This window comes from Anomaloglossus baeobatrachus, chromosome 8 (assembly GCF_048569485.1).
Source record: "Anomaloglossus baeobatrachus isolate aAnoBae1 chromosome 8, aAnoBae1.hap1, whole genome shotgun sequence".
Classification (NCBI taxonomy): Eukaryota; Metazoa; Chordata; class Amphibia; order Anura; family Aromobatidae; genus Anomaloglossus; species Anomaloglossus baeobatrachus.
Genome location: NC_134360.1, coordinates 120,025,885 through 120,042,970, shown reverse-complemented (window position 1 = coordinate 120,042,970; position 17,086 = coordinate 120,025,885). Strand labels below are relative to the sequence as shown.

Genomic DNA, 17,086 nt, shown 5'->3' with positions numbered 1-17,086 from the left:
GGATACACCTCTGCCACCTGATAGGCAGACCCACTGTGAGGGATGGAAGGATTCATTAACAGCCCTCTCAAATCTTAATGTGCCAAGACCATATGCCTCTATGCCTTCTACTGAAATATAAAGCCAAAAACTATACGTATTCGCAGATGCTTCTGTCAAGGCAATTGCTGCTGTTGCCTATCTTAAGACTATAGATTCTAAACATCAGAGTGATACAGAAGAGAAAAGTCGGGCACTGCAGTGCTTAAGCCAGTCAGTGGAGCCGTACTCACAGTTCAGAGGCAGTCAGCTGTTTCAGCTGTTCCAGGACTTGACTATTCCCAGGCTAATGGTGCCATGCTGGGTGGCGCTCTGCTAGTAGCATGATCAAGATTCCAAAGTCCAGGAGTAGAAGGAAAGCGGCAGCTCACTCAGCGTGTGGCAAACATAAATCCTTTATTCTGCTACCGCAGACATAGGCACAGGAATAGTGGGGACGGGAGACGGACGACAGCCGTTTCGCGCTGTGGGTAGCGCTTTGACAAGTCCAAGTGGGACTTTTCAAAGCGCTACCCACAGCGCAAAACGGCTGTTGTCAGTCTCCTGTCCCCGCACTCCCTCCTCTCTCCACTATTCCTGCGCCTATGTCTGCGGTAGCAGAATAAAGTATTTATGTTTACCACACGCTGAGTGAGCTGCAGTTTTATTTCTACTCCTGGACTAAACATCATAGTCACATCGGGTTCGTTATGGGAAAGGCCAAACTTGCACCACAACCAGAACATACCATACCAAAGTTAGAACTTTGTGCCGCAGTCTTAGCTGTCGAGTTAGCTGAATTCGTCACATGTGAAATGGACATTGACCTGAAACAGGCAGAATTCAATACAGATAGCAAAGTGATCCTAGGTTATATCCACAATGAAACTAGGCGGTACTATGTCTATGTCAATAACAGAGTGCTACATATCAGAAGATCCGTTAACCCAGAACAGTGGCACTATGTATCCACAGACCAAAATTCAGTAGATCACGCTACTAGAGCAGTAGACGCAATTCGGCTAGAAAGTACAGCAAGGCTCACCCACGAAAGCCTAACAACCTCCATGGCAAAAGACGCAGCTATAATAAATGCCAGACCCTTGGTTCCAGTTCCGAACGACCCAGAAGACCCCTTGGTGCTGACTCCAGCCACTCTGCTTACTCAGAAAACTGGACAAATTAGCGCCCCTCCAGGAGGATTAGACGCCAGAGACCTATACAAGCGTCAAAGGAGACAGGTACAAAGTCTTGCAAATGCGTTCTGGGACAAGTGGCACAAACAATACTTGTCTACTCTGCAGCCATGTATGAAGTGGAAATACGCTAGGCCTAACTTGAACATAGATAAGAGTTCTGTCTATTGTAGCGCAAAAAGGACACTTGCTGGTATTATTTGTTGTACTTTAATGAGTATAAGCTCCTATTGATAATCGATTAGTATCAATAGGAGCTTACACTCATTAAAGTACAACAAATAATACCAACAAGTGTCCTTTTTGCGCTACAATAGACTGATAGAACTCTTATCCATGTACCCTCTCCCTATTGGGAATCGGTAGTAGCTGCAAAGGACCTGCTAACCCAGTATAGAATCCAGCTGGGTAGCTGGAGGATCGTGGAGGAAAACCTGACATCCAAGGTGCCGGTGGAGTTCAGGAGCCGACAACGATTCTCCAAGTCTGGATTCATTAAGCCTGGACACTGGAATCAGATCGGAGGGTAAATCTAGACTGTTAAGCTTTCACTGGAGTTGTGCGGGGGTGCACAACCTGCAAAGGTGAGCAGTTCTTAATATTCAAATACCAAAAGTTATTCACGGATGCTGCTCATAGTGCGCTTGTTTCCTTATATATTTAAGTAACTTGAACATAGGAGACCTTGTTCTTGTGAAAGACTGTCAAGTCCACAGAAATCAATGGCCAATCGGTCTAGTTACTGCAACATTTCCCAGCAAAGACGGTTAAGTCCGCAAAGTAGAAGTAAGAATGACCAGAGGGGACGAACCCAAAACATCTCAGACCAATATCTGAATTCATTCTACTTCTACCTTCAGGGGACAAGGATGGTGACATCCACTGATGCCAGACGGGGAGTGTTCTGCCTCCACATTCAATCTGCCTTTATCATTTATTTGCTGTAAACTGTTTTATTTACAGGGTTCTACCTTGGCTCCTAGAGTTATACTTTGGCTCCCTCTTGTGATTAAACTTAGTAGCACCAGCTCTGAAATAAATGTTTCTTTCTCCTCCTCCTTGCAATGCATTTTGGGAGAAGGCCTAGTTTCCTGCAGGCTCATAAGCAAAGCCAGTCTCCATCTTACTTCCCCTTGTGTAAGCATCGCTGGTAAGGACTTCCACGTTTATTGCAATCTTAAACTCAGGACTTTCTCTGTGTTTAGGTAGCTGCCTTTCTAAGTTAGGATTAAGCTGTTTGTAATCCGTATGTATATTGTGCAGGCATCTGCATCTGTTATGCATTAATGTACCCTGTTATATTTGCATGTACTGATTGTACACATATCTGTTCCAGTTTCACCATCAGTCAATCTGAATATATTTACCTACATTTAATAAATGCACAGACTTCAAGCAACAGTCTAATTATTGAACTACGGTGAATAAGGTTTATGTGCCTGTCAAATTGCATACGCTCAGGCTACATGTAGGAAGGACAGAACAGTTATTTTATAATTATGATTATAGCAAAACCTCAACAGCCAAAAAAAGATAGGGACAAGGGGATAAAAAAAAAAAAAAAAGTACAAAGATATCAATGTAATACTAGCATCAATTATTAAGTATGTAAGTTGTCACTAAAGGGCTGTTGAGGAATGTGAATCACAGAAAGAAGAAATATAAACAAAGGGGAGTACATGGCAATATTACCTCCAGCAGAGTGTGGTGCCAGGCCCAGACGCACGTTTTGGCATTACTACCTGCTTCTGCAGGTTCTTTGTATAGAATTTTTTCTTCTTGGATTATGTGGCTAATATACTTTAACTGTTGCACTCCTGATTTTTGGCTAACAATTGCTGAGTCTAACATTTCTACACATAAAAGTAAAGTCCTTCAATAATCATTGTTAGGAACTGCCCATGTAGGTCATTTCTACATTAATGAACTCCTGAAACAGGATTCTAGGATACATTTGTTGAAATTTTAGCACCAATAATAAATCCAACTCAAACGCAGTGTAAACCTAGATATGCACACATCTTTGTAAACGATGGCAAGAGAACGGGGATTGAAAAAGACAGGATTGCTAACAAGAATGATGATTTAAACCGAAACGAAGGATCATTTAGCCCCCCACATGCACACAAACAGAAAACCATTGCATCAACAAAAGCTAAGCTTATCTATAATTTAATACAGCGTTATTTTCTAGACAGAGGTTGTTACTAACATTACAGAGGTAAACAACAATGGGTTTAGGAGGTACACAAAATTAACAATTAGAGACATTCATAGGTGGATTTCCCAAGAGAAACATAATTAAAGATGGTGGCAGTAGTATTGAGGGGTGGCAAAGCTGGGACGCTAACCCCCATTACTAAAATGGGAGTTCCATATCCCCAGTTTCTGCTCTCCTGCACATTAATACCGCTGTATTTGACCTTACGCCGCTATATTCAAAGTCAAAAAGGAACAATGTGAAAAATCAGAGCTGATCATGAGGCCATGCATTTATAACCCATCTTGTGATTACGTGAGTAATGTACTTCTAGAGAAATATTTAAGGGAACAAAGAAAATGGGAAAAAGCAAAGTGGTATCAGGCCAAAGTCACACCAAGTTTTTTTTTTTTTTACCACAGACCTATAACAATTGTATGCAAGCGCATATCGGTTTTATAATTTTTTTGACAGATCAGTTTCTTAATAGTAAAAGGAATTTAAAAAAGGGTTGTCCGCTACTCAGACAAGTAGACAAGCCTTTCTTAAATAATAAATGCCCCAGTGTTACATAAAAATAGTCACCTCCAGTGATCTCAACGCCGGGTCTCCAGAGGCTTATGTGCTGCTTAGCTCACCTGACCTTCATATAACCCTCAGCCATCCAAGAAGTCTAAGGGTATGTGCGCACGTTGCTTTTTACCTGCTTTTTACCTGCTTTTTTGCTGCTTTTTCTTCTGCGCTGTTTAATGCCAAAATGGATGTGTTCTTCTAGTCAAGCAAAGTCTATGGGAATTTGGGTTTCTTGTTCACACTATGTTGTTCAAAATGCTGCCTTTTTGTGGCAGAACTTTGGTCAAAAACTCAGCTTTGCAGTGCAAAACCCAAATGGCAAAAACAATTGACATGTTGCTTCTTTGAAAAGCTGAGTTTTTGACCAAAGTTCTGCCTCAAAAAGGCAGCATTTTGAACAACATAGTGTGAACAAGAAACCCAAATTCCCATAGACTTTGCTTGAATAGAAGAACACACCCATTTTGGCATTAAACAGCGCAGAAGAAAAAGCAGCAAAAAAGCAGGTAAAAAGCAGGTAAAAAGCAACGTGCGCACATACCCTAAGAACTGCAACCAATTAGCAGTTACTGATTGGCTGCAGCACAATATCAAGCGAGCTTTGGGAGACATCACTGACACAGCTGGAGCTGCTCCCGTGTGGGAGGGGAAATTCTTATGTTTACTTTACACCATGGCATACAGTATCTAAGAAGGGATTGTCGGCGTAGTGAACAACCTCTAAGTAAAAAGCTTTGGTGTTGATCCGACAGTGCAAATACAATGTATACTTAACATTTGAACATGTTGGCTTTATCACTTCTATTACAAAAAGGAAACTTCTTTACACAAGAGATTCTTGTGAGGAGACGCTAGAAAGAAAAATATGTACCAAAAATTCTCAGTATGTTCATAAATGCATTCAGAGATAGCTGTCTGACATATGCCAAAAGGGAGACTTAACCCCTCACCCCCGGACAATTTTCTCTTTTGCTTTTTGCTCCCCTTCTTCCAAGAGCTGTAAGTTTTTCTATTTCTCCGTCAATTTTGCCATATGAGGGCTTATTTTTTTACGGGACAAGTTGTACTTTTAAATGACACCATAAGTTTTACGATAATAGTGTACTGGAAAACCATAAAAGAATTCCAAGTGCGTAAAATTTGCAAAAAAAAAGGGCAAATGCACGATTGTTTTTGAGATGTTTTACCATATAGTGAACACTGTGGAAAAAAACTGATGTGTCAGTGTGATGCCTCACTACGAGTTCATAGACACCAAACGTGTATTAGGTTTACTTTTATCTAAGGGGTTAAAAAAAATTCTTAAGTTTGTCAAGAAAAAAGTGGCGCAGATTTTACGCCATTTTCCAAGACTCGTAGCAGTCTCCTTTTTCTGGATCTATGGCTCAGTGATGGCTTATTTTTGGCATCTCGAGCTGACATTTTAAAATGGTACCATTTTTGCAAAGAAGCTATGTTTTGATCACCTGTTATTGCATTTTACGCAAAATTTGTGGCAACCAAAAAAACGTAATTTTGGGGTTTGCATTTTTTTTGCCGCTACGCAGTTTACCGATCAGATTAATTGATTTTATATTGTGATAGATCGGGAGTTTCTGAATGTGGTGATACCAAATGTGTATATTTTTTAACACTTTAATTTTCAATGGGGCAAAAGGGGGGTGATTTGAACTTTTAGGGTATGTACCCACGATCAGGACTCACTGCGTTCTGAATGCAGCAAGTACTGACCGGGGTGGGTGGGGGGGGGCGCATCTCTTCCGCAGGAGAATGCAGGAGACCGCAGCTGTCAGTACCCATAATCAGGGTTCCGTGCACTGCGGTCTCCTGCTTCTGTTCTCCCTACGGAGGACGCAGGCAATTCCGCAGCAAACAATTGACATGCTGCGGTCTGAAAAGACGCTTTGCAGGTCAGTGTTTCCAGCGGAAAAAAACAAGCATAGCGGGCACTGGATTTCTAGAAATCCTGTCCGCTATACTTGTACTGTACACCAGAGGTTTGCACGCAGCTGACGTATGCTGCGTCCAAATCGCTGCAAATGCTGATCGTGGACACGCACCCTTAATGTTTTTTTATTTTTTTACTTTTTATTTTACTAGTCCCCCTAGGGGACTATAAGGATCAGCAGTCGGACTATGCGTTCATTTCTGTTGATCACAGCTACACAGCTGAGATCTTCAGAAATGCTCACCTATTGTAACTCGGCCAGACGAAACAGGAAGGGAGTCATTTGCGCTACATGAGCCATCACATGATCCTGTGCTACCATGACAACCATCAGCTCACAGTAATCACGTCACAGCATTGCCGATATGGCCGGGTAAGTGAAGATTTACCTCAACTTGCATTTAAATGGCGCCATGACATTTTGACAGCGCCATTTAAGGGGTCAACAGCCACAGGTGGAATGCGTATACACTCGTGGCTGTGAGGCACACTTCAGCTGTATAAATTATGTGGTGGTTTAATTTTACTGGCCGCGGTCGTTAAGGGCTTAAGCATTCATCTAGTACATAAGATTCTGAGGATAGTGTACAGTATAAGTGTGAACATATTTGATCTGGTCATAGATTTAAAACTGCATGTAAAAACGTGGTGTGACATCAGCCTTATCTGTATATTATGGCTCTAAAGTAAAGCATGTTAGTAATCAGATGGAGCATATAAACAATCACCAACATACATCATGCAGAGAAATTAATCTATGTAAAGTGAGTGTCACCCTTAAAATGCCTTATAGGCGAACTTATACAGCGATATAGGGGCTTCAACCCCATAAAAATCATACTGTACAGTGCTGGTGAAAATAGGTTAATCCATAGGCAAAGGAGGCGGCTTGAGTGCACCCATGGGAGCACAAATTACACCTCCTCATTTGGCATCTGGGGACGTGCCCTACTTTGTGACTCCTAGATCAAACACTGCCCGTTGTTACGTCCCCTATATCACTTTATAGTTTATCTAAAAGGCATTTGGGGGTGACAGACCCTTTTAAAAAGTTGCACTTGTGAGAAGTGCAAAAGATGAGTAAAAGAGGGCAAATAATGAAAAAGGAGTAGACTTTAACATTCATATTAGAGAAAAAGCAGCAAAATATTTCTCCTGCAAACACGGCTAGTACAACATTGTTTTAACAGTACAAATTAATTTAACAAAAGGTAAAGAACATAGTGATTTGATGGAGGAATTTGGGAAAACAGAAAGGAAGACAAATTACAAATGTATAAATTAGGAAGTTACCAAAGCTTAGAATACATGAGCTAAAATAGAGCCAAGCAGTTAAAGAATCAGAGCCATAAGAACTGCAAGAGAAGTGTGAAAAGGAAAGACAGAATAAGGGGCAGCTGCTGGCATTTAGCAATCTTTCAGGTTTAGGTAAAGACATGCACCTCAATTTTTCGCCCCTCAATCACCGTGCTGTGCAATTTCTCCCGGGCCCGGTCAGCATCCGCGCTAGTTTCAAAAGTTACAAAACCAAAACCCTGCGTGCAAAGGGGAGACATACATGCAAATCATTAGAGAAGGGAAGGGGAAGAATAGAGAGGGGACAGGAGAGGTGAAAAGGAGTAAGGGGCATAAGAAAACATCAGCCGCCAAAGAGCCAGAATTAAACTTAAATAAAAGAAAAAAAAAAAAACAGATAAACACAAAAACGTCAAAACATCTTATTTGTTTTAAACTTGGCAACAGTGAGACCAGAAAACACAGAGCGCTAATCTGTCATGTTGATGCTCTTCAGACACATGCAATGTGAGGGGGAAGTGACAGTGAATGTACCTCCAAAAGAAAAAACAGAAAGAAGGGGGGGGGGGGGGGAACACAAAAAAAAAAGAAAAACACAAAAATAAAATAAAATATCTAAAAAAAAAATAAAAAAAAAAAAAATTAAAAAAAAACAAACATTTTGAATTCTGATTCCACATAGCTGAATGGCACAAACCAGTTTTGAAATATTTAAAAAAAAAAAACAAACAAAAAAAAACCTGACAAATGGTGGGTTAAATCCCAACAAAATATACATTAATACGTCACTAGTGACTGGAAGATTGCAATGACCCTTTGCACACCTTCACTTGCCAGTATTTTAAAGCACAACAATATTAGTGAGCCTAAACTAGACGTTTGTCTTAACTACAGAAGAGGTACTTATATCATCATGTTTTGTAGGCCTGTTGGGGAGAATAATATTAAAGTGAAATCCAGCTGGTAGCACACCAGAGCATTACCATTGTCCCTCTGCAGTCAATCATTTTTCATCACTTCTACCTGACTCCCAAGAATGAGTAGCTCACTTGAGAGTATGCATACTATTCAATTCAGCATCACCAGCGGTGCAGCACATATCTGTGTTTGCGCTTCTGAATGCCAGGCACTTCCGGTCATGTGCGCTAGACCTCTCTGAAGCAGGGACGTGTACACTCTGCTTCATACTGCGTATGACCGGAAGTGTCGGGCATTCAGAAGTGCAGTCATCGTGAACAAAGGTACGTGCTGCACCGCTGGTGAGGCTGCATTGAATAGCATGTTAGTACACCCCTGTGGGTGTGCTGCCATGCTAAGAGGGCGGCTAGTCGGGGAATATAACACCCTTAGGACTAGTCCCCGCGCTCATAATATGCACCCAGAACTACTCGTGGTGCGATCTGCATATTGCACCTGACAGGTTCCCTTTAAAATCTTGTTATTGGTATTTAGGCCTGGAATGGAGGCTTGCGGTAGGAAAGTGAATTTTCTCCATGCTTACAAATGTTTGCAGTAGGAAAAAAAAAAACAAAACAAAAACAACAGATTAGAAGCTGTCTGACAACCATAGGGGGGAGAAGAGACTAGTCTGGCGCCACCACCAGTCACAATCTCCGTGCCCCACTCCAGGTGATTAACTGGTCCCATGTGTACATAGGGAGAGACCCGTCAATCAACTGGTGTGATGCGGAGAACCCTATGTGGCGATGTTTAAACTGTGCTTTTTCTATTACTGTATTATAGGCTAGTGCTATGCCACAACATGTTTTGCATAACATAGGATATCGAATGGTTTGTTATGGTGTACCTCTGTTACTGACCGTCACAAAATATTTAAAATGTGCTGTTGTTGGGGATTTTCACCTACCATAGACTTCAATGGAAGCCACAAGCTGCTGATTTAGGATCTAGACTTTTTTTTTTTTTTTTAAAAACAGCAAAACAGTTTGGTAAAGCCCACCACAGACAAGGTGCAGAGACGTTTATGGTCATGTGACAATGCTGTGCAGCCCTAACCCAAAGGATATGGACAGCTTTGGGAGCAATGTGTGTTTGAAATGCATGTATTTTCTCTATGAATTCTTTTTTTCAATTGGATTACAATAAGGCTATGTTCACACAGTGCATCTTTTGCTGCGTTTTTGAGGTCACATTCACCTAAATGCATGCATTTCCTTCTCCCAGCAAAGTCAATGAGATTTCTTTTTTGCTGTGTACACTGGGCATCTTTTTTGGCTGCATCTTGGCTGTATTTTTGAAGATCCAGCATGTCAATTCTTTTTGCATTTTTGAGCCCTTCCAATCAATAGATTTGACTTAAACGCACTGGGCAAAATGCAGTAAAAACGCATCAAAAACGCATGCTTTTTGATGCGTTTTGTGGGGCCAAAACCGCTGCATCTTTGTGGTTAAGAAAAGATGTAGTGTGTGAACATATCCTTAACCTGAAATGCACAATTTGCGATCTATGCCATCTGTTGTGTTGTCTGTCTACAGAATTGGTTAACAGAAATAAGGAGCGTTGAAGTTAACTTCTGTTAATGGCACTTCCCTCCCCCAACCTCAGAGAACCAGTTTGACAAAGCACTAAAGAGAAAGAAAAAATGGTAAAAAGAATGAACAAGAGCATAGAAGTAGTTTTGACATTGCAGTCCAATTGTTGTTTTTTATAAGTTCCAGCCATATAAGGCTTTGAAAGCAGTGAAGTGGCTAAAAGTGACAGATTGATTCTTAACACCAGGGCGTGATGCCAGTTGACAACCCAAAAACCATTACCCCAATTGCCACTGCACCAGGGCAATCGGGACAAGGTGAGGCAAAGTGCCAGAGTTGGCACATCTAATGTGTTGAGCCACTTCTGGGGTGGTTGTGGGCTGGTATTTTTAGGCTGGGAAAGGTCCAAAAACCATGGATCATCCCAGCCTGATAATATCCGCTCACAGCTGTCTGCTTGACCTTTGCTAGTTTTCAAAAATAGGGGGGACGCAATGTAATTTTTTTAAATGATTTATTAGGTTAAACCAGGCTAAAACACCCTTTAATGCCATATGAAAGGTACTAAAAGGGTGCAAGTGTATATGTTGGAGGGTTGAGACATTCTATAGCTGCAGGAAATCGTTCTCTCTTTATATTTTTTGTGTGTATTTATACACAGCGGCATGTAAATGATTGAGCACCTCTGGTCAAAATTACTGTTATTGAAGTAAATTGAAGATGAAATGATCTCTAAAAAGGCAAAGAGTTATCATCAATATTCATATATAGAGCACCATTGATTCCATGGTGCTGTACATGAGAAGGGGTTACATACAAAATACATATACAAGTTACAATAAACAGACTGGTACAGAGGGAAGAGGGCCCTGCCCTTGCAGGCTTACATATAGGATTTTGGGGAGGAGACAGCAGCTCTGGCACAGTGGTGAGGCAGCAAGTTAAAAGATTACACATTTCCTTTGCATTTTAGGAAGAAAAAAAAAATTCATGTTCTACATTTAAAAAAAAAAAAAAAATATAAATAAATTACAAAAAAGGAAAAAATTGGCAGATGCAAAAGTTGGGGCACCCTTGGAGATTTGTGTACTCATAACTTTGAACAAGGTTTCAGTCCTTAATTAGCCTGTTAGGGTTATGGCTTGTTCATCATCTTTAGGAAAAGGCCAGATGATGCATATTTCACAGCTTTATAAAAACCCAGATGCCTCTATGTGAAAAAAACAGCAGTCATGGGTTCTTCTACACTCACTGACAGACGTTCTGTCACTTATCCATATTATGTAAATAAAAGCTTATAACCTGACTTTATATTTAACCATTGGTTTCATAAATTACTCTTTTGAAAGCTGAAACCCTCCAAAATGTGGTTTAGGTTATGAAAATAAAGTTGCTGCAAAGATGAAATATTGATCATTTAATGAACACAGAATTTTGGCAAGACAAAAGTTGTCACCTTGTCATATAATGCACCCAATCCTAGTTTACATCCTCACCTGTACTCACTAAATGATCGGTTAATTAGTGGGTGTGAATAAAAAGAAACCCAGCACCCCAGACCTTCACTTGAACTGCAACTTTACCTCTGACAACATGCCAAAAATCCACCCTGCGAACAAAGCCTTGATTATAAAGAGGCTTAAGACCAGATCCACTGCAGAGGTGGCTGGCACCTTTATTGTGTCTCAGCATAAAGTACAAAGAATTAAAGATTTGAAGAGACTGGAGATGTTTTTGCCAAGCCCAGGTCTGGCATGACAACTGCTAAGGAGGAACGTTTGTTGGTTAGAAATTCCAAAGCCAGCCCCTCTGCCACTGCAGCAGAGCTCCAACAGGCCTGGTTACTTCAAGTCCCTGTGTCACCTAGAACAGTTTGTAGGATTCTGTATCGAAATGCCTTCATGGTCGAGTCACTGCCCAGAAGCCAGCACTAAACAAAAGGCAATTAAAAAACAGTGTGGCATTTGCCAAGTCCCACAGCCTGCTAAACAGATGGACGCTGGAAAAGTGGCAGAAGATTGATTTCTCTGATGAATCTTCAGTTGAGTTACACCACAGCCGCCGCAAATACTGCATGAGGCCTACTGGAGCCTGTATGGATCCACAAAACAGTTAAGTTTGGTGGTGGAAAGATCATGGTCTGGGGTTACATTCAGTTTGGGGTTGTGCAAAACATTTGCAAGGTGGAAGGCAATATCAATAGCCTAAAATATCAAGAAGTATGAGCTATCTCTTACATTCCCAATCATAAAAGGGGTCAAATTCTGCAGCAGGATGGTGTTCCATCTTATACATCCATCTCTACAACAAAGTTCCTCATGGCAAAGAAGATCAAGGTGCTCAAGGACTGGCCAGCCCAGTCATCAGACGAACATCATTGAGCATGTCTAGCGTAGGATGAAAGAGGAAGCTTGGAAGACAAAACCAAGGAATCTAGATGAACTCTGGGAGGCATGCAAGACTGCATTCTTTGCTATTCCTGATGACTTCATTAATAAATTGTATGAATCATTGTTGAGCCGCATGGATGCAGTCCTTCAAGCTCATGGAAGTCACACAAAATATTAAATATGGCTCTAATAGCACCACAACTTCATTCACCAATGTTATGCAACATATCTTTGTATTAGAAGTTAAATATTTGTTTGACTTGCACATTACTTTCTGTGGGCGACAAAACTTTTGTCTTGCCAAAATCTGACCTTTGTGTTCATTAAATGATCAATATTTCAGCTTTGCAGCAACTTTATTTTCATTACCTAAACCACATTTTGGAGGGTTTCAGCTTTAAAAAGAGTAATTTATGAAACCAATGGCTAAATATAAAGTCAGGTTATAAGCTTTTATTTACATAACATGGATAAGTGACAGAACTTCTGTCAGGGAGTGTAAGTAGTTGCCTAGCACTCTGAAAACGGTGCAGGCCCGCAAAGCAGAAGTCTATAAGAAGATTGCAAGGAGTTTTCAAGTTGCCCTTTCCTCAGAATGAAATGTATTAAGAAATGGCAAAATTGCAGTTAACTGGGACAGTGGAAGTCAAGATGAGGTCTGTTGATGCATACATAACACCATTAAAAAAAAAAAAAAGCTGAAGTTGAAAAGTTACAGTAACTTTGACCAGGGGTGCCCATACATTTGCATGCTAGCGTGTGTGCGCAAGCGTGTTGGAACGTTGAACTCTGCTTAGGGCATCATCTTGTTTGTGCTGCTTGTTTTTCAACAAATTTCCATTAATTTCCATTAATCACATCTACTTTGCTTGTACTGTAAGGCCCTGTGCGCACTTACCGGAATTTGCCGCGGATTTTTTGCGGTTTTGCTGTATGTTTCACTGCAGAAAATGTTCATAACATCTCTGCAGTGAATCACCAGCAAAACCTATGGGAAACCTATGGGAAAAAAAATATCATGTGCGCACTAGGCGTAATTTGACAGCTGCATGTTTTGTTTGATTTCACTCCATTGACTCCAATGTAATCGTGAAATCCCGCAGGGAACAACGCAGGCAGCAAATTCTGAGCGGTTCACTGCGTTTTCCTGCGTTATTCCCTGCGGTATTTCGCGGTTTACCTCCGGTAATGTACATCGCTTGCCTGCAGTTTTTCAGGGAAGTGATGTCATTACAGGAAGAGGAAGCGGAGCAGAGAGTAAAACACACACACAGACATCACAGACACACACAGACATCACAGACATAGAACACAGACACATAGAACATACATAGAAATCAAACGGAAATCTAGAAAAAAAAAAAAAAACACATGGGCTCCGCTGTATTTTTACCTTCCAGCCGAGGTAAGCACACAGCGGCGGCCCGGTATTCTCAGGCTGGGGAGGGAGGGGGTCAGGGTTAATGTCCCCCGCCTCCCTCCCCCCTCCCGCAGCCGAGAATATCAGCCGCAGCTGCCCCGGGACTGTCGCATGCATTATGCGGCAGTACCGGCGTGTCCCCGGCTCTTCCTGCAGCCGTGTAGCAGTGGCAGTCAGGGTAATACAAGGAGTTAATGGTGGTGGATCACCGCCATTAACTCCAGGCTTGATCATGGCAGCGTCTATGAGACAGCTGACATGATCAACCCGTAAGTAAAGTGAATAAAACACACAGAAAAATCCTTTATTTTAAATAAAACACAAACAAGCCTCGTTCACCCTTTTATTAACCCCTTCCGAAACAAAGATCCGGCGTAATCCACAGCTCTGGCGTCCTGCAAGGCTTGCATCCAGCCACGACTGACACAGCGCTGAATGAATGCAGCCTCGCAGCGAGACAGCAGAGGTAATTACCGGTCATTTCCCACGGCCGGTAATGTGAACTCCCTACCGACCGTGGGAAATGCAGCGATCTGTCCTCTATCTATCTGTCTATCTCTTTATCTATCTCTTTATCTATCTATCTATCTATCTAAAAGAAGGAAATTATTTTTTTTTTTTTATTTATTTTTTTTTTTTCAATGTGCTTTATTGCATTGAATGCAATAAAGCACATACCAACCCGCACGCGGCAAAACCGCGGCAATACCGCGGACAATACCGCGGTAAAACCGCGGCAAACCGCATGCGGTTTTCGGGTGCGGTTTGCCGCGGTTTTTTACCGCGGGTGCGGTAATCTTTGAATACCTGCGGAATTTTCTTGAGAAAATTCCATTTTCCAGTGCGCACATAGCCTAAGACGTGTTTTTTTTGTGCAACGTAAAAACGCAGTGTAAGAAATGTGAGTCACAAACATTGTGGGCACATACCCTTAAAGAATCCGAGGAGTACCGGTCAGTACTTTGGGGATAATTCAATTAGTTGGTCTATCCCTGGTTTTGTATATTCTGGATATATTGCCTATGAAAGCATAGCACTTCTGTTTTATGCCATAACCATTATCCTGTATTGGTTTATATTACTTTTTGCATTGCCTGTCAACCTGTAATGAATGAAGTTGATTCTTAATTAGTGATGGGTGGATCTGGACTGTAAAGTCCCGATCCACGTGGTTTCAAAGGTGCCCGGGGGCCGAGGACAGGCTTCCAGATATTGATCTAGGTCTAGCACTGAGGGAATTATTTAAAAGGGGAAAAAGAAAAAAAAAAGAAAAATAATGAAGTGAGCGCTTCATACTTACGAAGGCTCCAGCGCGGCTGTAAACTGAGCTCCTTCACTTCCTGGGCCGCTCATCATTGCTCATCCATATGCACTGCTTTCCCCGTCCATCGGCCGTCTTGGTATCTGTGATTGATTGTAGTCAGACGCTGTCACACAGGCTGGGGCGCATCTGACTGCAACCAATCACAAATGCTGTCTGAGGGTCAGTATCGCGGTGCAAAAATAAATAAAACAATTGTCGTAAGGTCCCCCCATATTATGATACCCAGCACAGATAAAGCCGATTGCTACAGGCTGTAGCCTCGAGCCCTGCGCTTATATTGGCTGCGGATTTTTTTTTTTAAATTTAATAACTAAAAAATGTTGTGCGGTCACCCCCCAATTTTGATACACCGCCATGATAAAGCCCAACAGCACGCCATTTTTATATTTTAAGAACAAAAAATAAAAGTCTTGTGGTTTCTCTTTTAAAATATTTTTATTTAATTTTTTTTTAATATTTGCATACAAACATTTACTATAACTTAAAACCACATAGAACCAGGGCTGTGGAGTCGGTAAGCCAAACCTCCAACTCAGACTTCCTTATACATGACTGATGTTTGTGATATATTTACTGTAGTAAAATTGTAACAGACTTTTAATCATTATGATACAATAATCAAGCTGTTTAGATAGTACATAAAAGATATTTATTGGAATAAGTTTGGAACACAAAAATGTAATAAATTTTAAGAGCAAGTGAAAAATTTTGCTGAAATAAGGTCAATCTGTTTGCTATGGGAGTGGGATCTTATTCCCTGTGGCAACGCTTTGCCTGCTCCATGTCGTCCAAATACTTTTGAAAATTAAACTCCTCATCTGATGAGGCTGAAGATCAGCAGCAGTAGCACTGGCAGGATCCATGTTCTCTTCCTCTTGGCAGTCCTGTAGCCCACTCATCCTAACTGCTATCTCTGTCAACTTCTCTTCCTAATTTAGTAAGCTGTTGACCATCCAGCAATATACGATGACTTGGGTCCACATACACAGCTGCCAGAAGAATTTTATTTTCTAATAGCAGTGTCTCTCTCCATTTCATGGAAGCAACAATGCCATCTGCAATTAAACCTCCTCTTTGGGGCAGACAAAACAGCAAGTTCTTACACCCCTTTATGAAAATACAGAGAGTTAAATCCTCAGCTTCTAATTTTTTAGTCACTGTAAATGGGTGATGAAGCAATTCCTTCAGTTCAGCCACCTGTGTCTATTGACCTTCACTTAGTGTTACCTGAGGGTTGGCCATGTCTACAAGAAAGGATTTCAGCTCAAGCAAATCGCTCAATCATTAAATAAGTGCTGACCCACTGAGTGGCTTGATTGACAATTGCTCCTTTTCCAGCACGTCTCTTCAAGATGGAATCAATTTTAGGGGTTCTGGCGGCAATAACCAATTTCCTCCCTTTGCCAATCAGAGTTCCAGCAAGTCCCTCTTGCAGACTCTTATTGAATCTCTTATTGCTGGTTGCAGTGTGTGCACAACATAATACATGTGATAAATAGGGGAGAGATGTGAAGCAGCTTCAACAAGATGATTGAATTCTAAAGGATCAATCTGCTGTTCTTCTGCAGTAATGTCTGTTTGTTCCTCAGTTACAGGAGTAGGACTGTGGGTCCATCTCACACATACCAAGTCTCTGATGTTCTCTTCTAGCTGCTGTTCACCCTCATTCTCTCATCAGTGTGATTGTACTTATGTGTGAAGCATTGTCAGTTACAATAGAAAGAACCTGTTCTTGGAGTTCATAATCTTGCAGAACTTTTTCTACTAAGGCCAGGAGAAACTGGCAGAAGTGATGAGCACATTTGCGGGCCATTTCTCCAGTAAGAGCTGTAAAAGCTGATGGTGCAAATAATGATAATGGTACGCCTTCCTTCACATTGAGCTCTATCACCTGTCCTTTAACCATATCTACTGTCATTGTTACAGTAACTTTGTCACTTACAAAATATCTTGTAACTGGTGTTTGAGATGCTCTTTGCCCCCCTTCGCCTGGTGGAAGTGCTGGGTACGGGTTTCTTGGTGCTGCTGTGATCTTTTTTAGTCACAGCTTTGAAAACTTCTGGGTGGAAGTGTTGTAAATGTCTTTTTAGATTGGAAGCTCTTGTAGGAGCATTGATGTCACTGCCTCAGTATACACTGATTTTGACATCGCAGCATTTGCAGCATTTACTCTGGGTCATTTGTCATTATGAATTATTAGGCAAGTTGTATTATAGGGGTTTTTTGTT

The 17,086-nt window shown here is 41.3% G+C and overlaps 1 protein-coding gene across 3 annotated transcripts in view; it reads right to left on the bottom strand.

The window, feature by feature from the left end:
- Positions 1-17,086, bottom strand: part of RBFOX2 (RNA binding fox-1 homolog 2) — an 846,394-nt gene that overhangs the window by 522,487 nt on the left and 306,821 nt on the right. For 2 of the 3 annotated variants that reach the window (XM_075321970.1, XM_075321971.1), the window contains exon 5: positions 7,378-7,470. The exons of the other annotated variant lie outside the window; for it this stretch is intronic. In XM_075321970.1, the coding sequence (XP_075178085.1) occupies positions 7,378-7,470 (93 nt within the window). The remainder of the gene's footprint in view (positions 1-7,377; positions 7,471-17,086) is intronic. 3 annotated transcript variants of the gene reach the window in all.